Source organism: Egretta garzetta, unplaced genomic scaffold (genome assembly GCF_000687185.1).
Source record: "Egretta garzetta isolate BGI_Z169 unplaced genomic scaffold, ASM68718v1 scaffold166, whole genome shotgun sequence".
Classification (NCBI taxonomy): domain Eukaryota; kingdom Metazoa; phylum Chordata; class Aves; order Pelecaniformes; family Ardeidae; genus Egretta; species Egretta garzetta.
The window spans coordinates 1381025-1389542 of record NW_009260133.1 but is presented as its reverse complement, the minus strand read 5'-3'; the positions used below and the strand labels follow the sequence as shown (position 1 = coordinate 1389542).

Sequence of the window (8518 nt, the reverse complement as noted above, 5' to 3'; positions counted from 1 at the left end):
CTTGCTTTCAAAGGTTTGGGATTACACCCCAGATCATCAGCAATTGAGGGTCTCGGCGGCCCCATGGTTGCACCGGGGACTGTTATCAGCCAAGCGAGGCAGGCTCCGGTGCGGCAGGCAGCATCGAGCGGAGAGTGGGGTGAGAGCCGAGCTCTAAGTCTGCCTCTGAAGCCAGCCCCTTCCTCAGCCGTGGTGGAGGACACAAGATGACCCCTCTTAACTCACAGCGAAGCAGAGCTGCCTGAATCATCTCACCACAGAGCTAACGGGCCCCCGCCTCCGCAGGCATCTCTGTTTCACTCCTGTGAAAATCTCTGCTTGTGTGAAGAATTCAGTGGAATGAAACCAATGCAAAAATCAGACTAAAAGTGGCGAGTCACACTCAAAGTATGCAAAACATTTCCAAAGTTATAAATGCTACCTATTTTCACAAACGACACAATTCTTCCTGGCTTCACTTACTCTTGAGCAATGGTTCTAAAACAATACGCGCTCGCCGATGTGAGTCACTATAGAGGATGCTGGAGACTTTTGGCCCGCTCTTAATTCTCTTTCACCTTACCCGATCACGTACCTGTAGGCGTTGTAGAGATTCCTCTTTTCGTTCATGCTCTGACACCGTCCCTCAACAGAACAGGGCAGGGTGAAGTTCCTCGCGGGGAATTCCATAAAGCAGTCACTGTTACTGGTGCAAGAGCTCTCCTCGATGCTGGCGTCATCCAGATCTGTCACCTTCAGTTCCCCATCCACGATCACAAACTGCCGAGGGCGAAAATCCAGTAATGTCACGGAGCCAAGAGGAGAATGAGCCAAATAATGCAGAAGCCGAACTAAGCTGAGACATATCTGAAATGCAAAAACGTGGGTACCTTGCGTTATTTTCTCAGTACGCAGCATATAAATGAAACCACTTTAGCTGAAGATATGTTCATAAACATATGACTTAACATAAGCATTATAACTTATCCTCCAAACTGAATGTTGCAACCAAGGTATTTTTCAAAGGATTAACCTAGTTGATTGTAAAACCCTTAGAGGCTTGAAACAAAAATAAGCTTCTTTACCAGAGCTTTCCCACACTATTCTTGAAGCAGGGCTCATTGTTGCCATTCTTACTTTTAATAGAAATAAAAGCATTAACTTTTAATAACACATTACGCACAGGCCTTGACCATGCAGCCTGATTCTGCTCTTTTACAAACTCCAGGTCTGGAGCTCCAACTGCAGACGGCGTCTGTATTGCCTCCATACTGATCCCGCCTTTTGACTGCTCTTATATTTTTTTTCCACTGATTGCTCTTACGTTTGCCCTTTTCCAGGGGAGAAGGAAGCAAATTCCCAGCAGAAGGAGCTCCACAGCTCCTCCGTAACTCTTCACTGTGCCTCAAGGTAGGCATATATATCCATCTACCATGGTAGGTCTACCTTGGTGGACCCTCACGTGCCACTCTGAGGCTGGGGTGAGAGCTCTGTGCTGATGCTGCACTTTTCAATTGCACCTTAGACACCTGAGTAACTAACACGGAACAGCAGACTCGATGAAAGTTGAACTCAGCCCCCTTACCAAAGCACTGTTTTCCACTCATGCACTCCTTCAGAGTCCACAAGGTAACGTTCTGAATGCAAACATAGCACTAATGTGAGTGCAGTTAAGTACTGGAATTTTTATTCTATGTATTAAATTAATAACAGGCCTTATTCAGTCTAGCAAGCTTTTTTATTGTTTATATATAATCTTTGTTTTCTGTTAAAATACACTGTTGAGGCCACGTGCATTGAGGTACTCAAACCCAAATGCAGTCTTGGGGCACAAACAGTATAGTCAGGGGTGGACCTAAATTAGTCCTTCATAAGAAAGCTGAGTGTGTCTGAGATTATCCCTCACAGAGCAGGATACCCCCTGTGGGACATGAGGACTATCTCACACTTCTATAATCATTCTGCTCCTGGGCCAGACTAGAACATTTTTGCCCTACTTACAGGATACCACAGTTCATATGGAGATGCCTGTAGGTGTAGATGAAGCCAGGCCTGGTCATGGGACGCCGGACTTGACCACCCTTTCCTCCCTCTGGCAAGACACAGGGTTCATATGTATGTGCCATCCCGCCATACGATGTATATGAAGAGCACATCCCGCCCAAACCAACCTAGGGTACGCATACCTTCAATTGCCAATCAACCCAGAATTTAGCTTGAATAAAAAGGTTGTCGTCTGAAATTATCGCCTTTTCTCTGGCGCCAAAAAGCCCCTGGACTGGCAGCCTCTGCGAGCAGGCTGAGCCCCGAGGGGCTGCTGCCCAGTGTACCTGCTGCCGGGCTGGGGCCGCAAGTGCCCCCACACGACAAGCTTTAAGCACCCAGACGAGGGCTTTGGCTCCGTGCTGAGCACAGAGGCGCTGATCTGGGGAGCTAGCTTACTGCCCAGTCCTTCGACACAAGGAAATTATTTGTAGGAATAAGGTCAAATATTTGTGCAGCCCTTTTCAGGACGGGACCGCAAACAAGTCCCACGTATCAAGAAGATACGGTTTTATTTTCTCCTCCTCTGCATTCGTTGCATCCTAGCCAAGCTAAAAAGCACAACGTTATCTAAGCTGTCATTACGGAGGTCACAGGGCTGTTTCATCTGCAATTCCACCTCTGTGAATCAGCTCAGCCCCTTCATCTCATTCTCCTTCATCTCCCTCTGCGATCGCTCACTCAGAAATATCCATGCTGGAAGGAAACTTCCCTGCCTACCCATAATCTAACACATCAATTACCCATAATCTAACGTATCTCTTGGTATTTACTTTGTACGTGGTTGCCGTCACAGTCCAGTATTTGCATTCCCTGGATCAGACGAGCTGAAGACAGGTCCCGTATTTCGGGAGCCGTGATGAGTACCTCTACCACTTATTAAGACTGTACTTCTTTCAGGAAAAGGGAGCTGAAGCTTAGCGCACTTGCTCCATCTATATTAGTAAAATAAACTCTGGAACATTCCTGGGCACAGACACTTAATCCCACGCGCGCGCTTGCTAGCACAGTCTCTGGCCCGGGCCTGCCCAGGACCAAGGCTGCTCTCCCACCCAGCCCCCGGATGCGATCCATAAGGCAGGGCAGCCCGGGGACCATTTCTGACAGGCATCCCACATGCAGCCACCCAGCCTTCAGCAAGGCCAAGAACTCCATAGTACAGGCACGGGCTGCACCTTGCCGGCTCATCTCCGAAATCAGGCAGGCACACGGTTAGTTTGCTGGCACAGCTGCAGCCATGCGATCCCAAGTGGTTTAGAGGAAGACTGCTGCTGCCTTGCAACGTCCTAGGGAGTCAACCTCCGCCGACGGCACATCCCAGTATACACTGAGTGAGACAGCACTGTCTTGATCAAAGCATTGCTGCAGCCTGGCTTCATTTTGGACAAATTAAGTGGGACCTTGGTGCTCCTGGTAAACTGCCAAGGCAGTGGGCAACCCGGGTTTGAGGTTTTTGTACATTTATTTCACGCTTCCCCCAGTAAAAGATGAACAGAGCAGGAAGCAGTAGAAAACAATGATAAAACCAACCTATGATAATGATCAGGAGAGAAATGTAACATCCTTCTGTTGTTTAAATCCCAGCTGGGGAGCACAATGCTCAACGCCAAAAATCCCAGGCCTTGAGCTTTAACAAGTAAGAAATGTCTGAAGAAACCATGTAAAAAGCAATAACCGGCTACAATTAGATAACATCGACAGACAAAATAGCACAACAGCTTAAACGCTGCAGAAAGGGAGTGCTAAATGTTGTTTCTAAACCAAGATGTAATCATAAGCAAAGAAATGTTTAATAAATGTGAATTGCACTGCATAGTACATAACCCCTGCTTTGTGCTTGATGTTACTTTGTATTCATCGCTCTTTTAAAAGCCTTTTTAAAATAGTTGTTACTCACTCGAAATCTGTCTTCCCAGGAAGTCTGTAGGAGCTGAATCATCTCTAACGGCGAGCCTAGTTCAGTGATGGTCGTCAGCGTGTCTGGGATGTCATTGCTATCCTGGTAACAATAGCCATAGAGCTGAAAAAAATCACAACCAGGCACTATCAGTGGGACGTATCTTGGCATGCTTTTCCATTTCTCCGTGGACGAGGTGCAAAGTGAGCATTTCTTACAAGGCTCTGAGCTCTACACATTGTCTTGGCAGGATCTTACACCAATGAATACTTGAGAGAGAAGAAAAAAAAAAAATCCACAAATGCAGAAACAGAATTCTATCTGAGGAAAAGTAGCTTAGACTATGCAATACTTGGCTAAATAAGATTGATTTTCTGCTTAAAAGACATCGCAAAATAGCTTTTAAAGACATTTCCCACAGGACTACTGTTTATACATTGAGTGGCAACGTGTATTTCAATGACACGGTAGCTTGAAAAGCAATTGAAATGCCAAAACTTATCTTTTCCCAGCCAGAAACTGCCTCTCGCTATACTTGATGGACTTTCGTGTGCAGTATCGTTAAAGAACGGCCAATACTTCAAAATATTATCTGCCAGTAGCTTCTTCAATTTAAAAGCATTTAAATGGCAATTTCGGCCATGCTCCAGCTCCTTCTTGTATTTGCTTTCCAAGGACATTTGAATGATTAATTTTCACTTGCACAAATAATTGCACGAGAAGAATATTTAAAGACTGTGGAGAAGAGATGTCTTGCTTTATATGGAGTGGGACGATGTCTGACAGGGCTGGGGCGCAGGCTTTAAAAAAAAATCCCTGCCAAGCCCTGGCAGAGAGGCAGTTAAATGAGCCTGATAAGGATCTGACTGCAACTTTCCAGCCAGAACAGCCTGCACATGAAATAAAATTAAATGTAATCTCTGCCCCCCGTCAAATAAACCACACAGCAAAAGGGTCTGTGTGAAATGCAGCATTAAAAATTGCCCTGCTGCTATTCCTCTACTGCCTTACCCTGAGTAATTTGCCTTTTCAAACCTCTTATAGTTTTAAAAAAGCTCAGGGAAGATGACGGGGGTCTCCTCTGAGCCGAGGGGACTCCAATGTGACCCTGCAGAAGAAGCCAGGCTCGTGCAGACCAGAACGGGGACGGACCCCAAATCACCAGGAAAGCAGGGAGCCAGCCTAGCGAGTGCCATGGCCGGAGGGAGCGGGGTGAGGCTGAACACGGCCTCGGCGAGCGGACTCCAGCATCCAGCACATTCTTACGGCTTGTGACCCTCCCAGGCAGAAAAGCAAAGACCAGGCTAAAGTCAGCAAATGCGGGATTTGTTATGAACCGTCCTGCTAGCTCTGACTATAGCTGTCGACATTTAAAGGAAAAAAAGGGTGCCAAAAAATGTAAAAGAAGTAAACAGTTTTTCTTTTTGGTGTAAAAATGGCACTGCATTTCAAAACAGCTGCTTAAACACGGCCATTAACCTAAACAAAAAAAAGAGCTAGGAGATTTTATTTTAAAACATGCTGAAAAGATTTTGGCATCGACGCACAACGGAGAATTTGCGTTAGGTGCCGATACGGATGTTGAAAGAGGAAAAGGGACCTTTCTTTTTACTGCCACAACCGCGACAAAGATTGCCACAGCAATCTTTTCTTAATCTAGAGCCATTGGGTTTGTTCCTGATCATCTGCAACACCATTTTTGTGCAGCTTATTGACAGGAGTTACATCTTCATGTGCTGCAAGCTATCATAGCGGATCCCATCAGCGCAATTCCCTTTAAGCCTTCTGAACTACCAAGAAATGAAATTAAATGAAAATATTTAATACCATATATATCTTTTCTCAGAGACAAGCGGGATTCTGCAGTTCTTACTAGATATTTCACGTCTCTCTGGTGTGGGGCCAGACTAAGAAGGCAGGATGAAGCTCGGCAGGTTCAAAACCCCTCACTTCCGAGTGTCGAAATCTAACATCTGTTTCTGTATCATCGGCAGAGCTCAGCGCTTGGCTCTAGCACGGTAATACCATCCGCTGGGGGAAGAGCCCTAAGGGAAATCAGCAAGCAACCCAGACTGGGAAATGACAGCATCGCGGTAACTGTTGGTTCACAGTAACACTGAATACAAAAAAAGATACCGATCTTCATCAGACAATCTCGATATTTCTGAAAACCATGCCAGGAATAGAAATACGGAAGACAAACAACAATTACACATTTCTTTGATTATAAAAACATAATACATACATTTCTGTATGCACAAAATATTGAGAAATTAGTCGTCTTATCTATTTACGTTCACACGAGCACAGAAGTAGAAATGAATTACAGTCTCTATTTGTGTCTCTCTTATCTCAATCCATGAATGCCAATAGTAATAATTATGATTTAGATTTGTTCTCAGAGAGCTGGAACTTTGCTCGCAAGTAATTCTTTCATTTTAGTATCCAATTTGTACCTTGGCAAAAGTCTTCATTGTCCAAGTATCGGAGTATTCAGTGTGTATTTTGCTACATTAATACCCATTGAATCACTTCAGTCATTGTGGAAGCTTAAATGACCTGATCCAGTTTTGGTTTTGTATTAAATAGCTCTTTATTCTCACAGAAAATTTTTCTTGTACAGGTACTGCTGAACTTAATCAATCTTACAAGCTGAAAAACACAGCACTGAGCAAGTTAGTGTAGGTCCAACTCAGAAAATATATAATCTAACCTGAGCTCTTTATTGCTTTTACGTAAGTGAAACCTCTCCAGATGCAGTGTTAATTACATAATTATATAGAGTTATAAAAGCACAGAAGTCTGAGATATAAAGGATTTATTGGGCCGCGTTTATACTTTTCTAAACGAACTCCTGAAATGAAATGCAAAAATGCACATGTAATTACATGGCCATATTTGTATGTGCAATTACCATGATTACAAACTGGGCAAGTCCCAACAGCCAGTTAAGCATCTAAAATGGTTACATTCATCCCCTCCCGATGAACCACCACCCAGCATACAGATGTTACAAAACACAGAAAAAAAAAAAAAAAATATATATATGCAAAATATTCCAAGACAGTAATTCTTAGGCCTTTTGCTTAAGAAGCTGACTTATTAAGACACAGAAACAAGGTACTACCCAAAACACTTTTTCTTTTCTTTCCTTTTGTTTTTGTCCAATCCATTTTAAGGTCTGAAATGAGACAAAATGGTTTGTATTCCCAGACGGTGAAGTAAGAAACAGATAGCTGGATGCATCCAATAAGAAGAAAAATAACCACACAGGGAAAATGAATATAGCTGGAAGCAAAAGATGAGCCAAAATATCTCTTCTATCTGAAACTCTATTAGGTTGGACATCATTCTTGGCGTTGCAAAGCTACGCCTTAGATATATTCAAGAGCGAGGGGTTTTATACGCCTTCTCAGCATGGTTCCGATTAAATGAATGGGAAGAAATACAAGCCCACATCTTTCTGGTATCTCGAGCCACTGCTTTTCAATGCCACCCCAATATGTTTTTGTGTAGAGTCTTGTCGCAAACAGTCCTGATGCTGGGATGCCTTTCTGGCTGTTTAGAAAAACGTATACCAGGTATGAAAAGTTGACCTGTTCTCACATCGCCCACCGTAATTCATTTTGGGTAGCCCCGTTTACCGAATCCTCCCCTCTCTGTTTGGATTTTCTCAGTCATCAAGGCTCGGTGCCGCGTCAGTCATTACGCACCCAGAAATCCCACGGACTTCAGAGGTTTTTAGGCACGCTGGGCATAGGAGGTCAGCCCCCACAGAAGCTATATGGCTTTGCAGGAGCCCACGTCCCTACAGCCGGTCAGTTCACCTCCCTTTATAATTCCCTTTTACTACAAATTACGGGGACAGAGGTGCCCCTTTCAGAGGGGCTGGGGCGGGGGGGAGAGGGCGAAAGCAGAGGTCAGCCCCTACACAAAAGCTGACAAGCTTACTGAATAAAAACACAAAATAAAGGAGCTTATTAAGCTGTCATCAGCGGGGTAAGTCTGTGCAAACAACGGGCCCTCCTGCATTAGCGTCGGCACCCTAGCTGGATTTTCAGAAAAATAAATGTCAAGCCAGAACCTCCGCCAAAGTGTTACATTTCATTTATAGAGGTTGCTCAGTCAGAAACGGTAGGACCAGCCACCTTCCCTGGCCGGGGCTCTGCTGGCTCGGCTCTGCCGGGCCGCGGCAGAATCGCTGCCCTGGCTCCTGGAGGGCAAAATTCCCCTGTGACAGATCATGCAATTTCCCTAAACCAAAAAAAAAAAAAAAAAATCACAACACAATGGTTTTATTTGCTTTGCTAGCTTTTAGCCCTCAATGTTCACAGTCTTTAGATTTTCTCTACCACCACCAAAGCTGGAAATTTGCCCCTTTTCTCTTTAATGAACAAGAGATTTCCCTGACTCCAGGATCGGAACTTCGAGAACACTATTTGCAGCTGTAATGTAAGAAGTGACACACTCGACTGCATTACGCCAGAAGTACTTTCTAGAAACCTAATTCTCTTCTCTCTTAATTTGGACTTGCCCAAGCTGACTACGGTAAGGCCCAACTGCTGCCCACAACAGGAAAGCACAGTCAAAAAAATCTCA

At 44.6% G+C, this 8518-nt stretch overlaps 1 protein-coding gene across 1 annotated transcript in view; it reads right to left on the bottom strand.

Moving 5' to 3' along the window:
• The window catches only part of PKDCC (protein kinase domain containing, cytoplasmic), a 23512-nt gene extending 17119 nt beyond the window's left edge, over positions 1–6393 (bottom strand). The window contains exons 1-4 of the mRNA XM_035897004.1: positions 6376–6393; positions 4594–4654; positions 3920–4047; positions 575–846 (exon numbers count right to left, since the gene is read on the bottom strand). Of these exons, the coding sequence (XP_035752897.1) occupies positions 575–846; positions 3920–4047; positions 4594–4654; positions 6376–6393 (479 nt within the window). The remainder of the gene's footprint in view (positions 1–574; positions 847–3919; positions 4048–4593; positions 4655–6375) is intronic.
• Positions 6394–8518: the final 2125 nt, after the last annotated feature.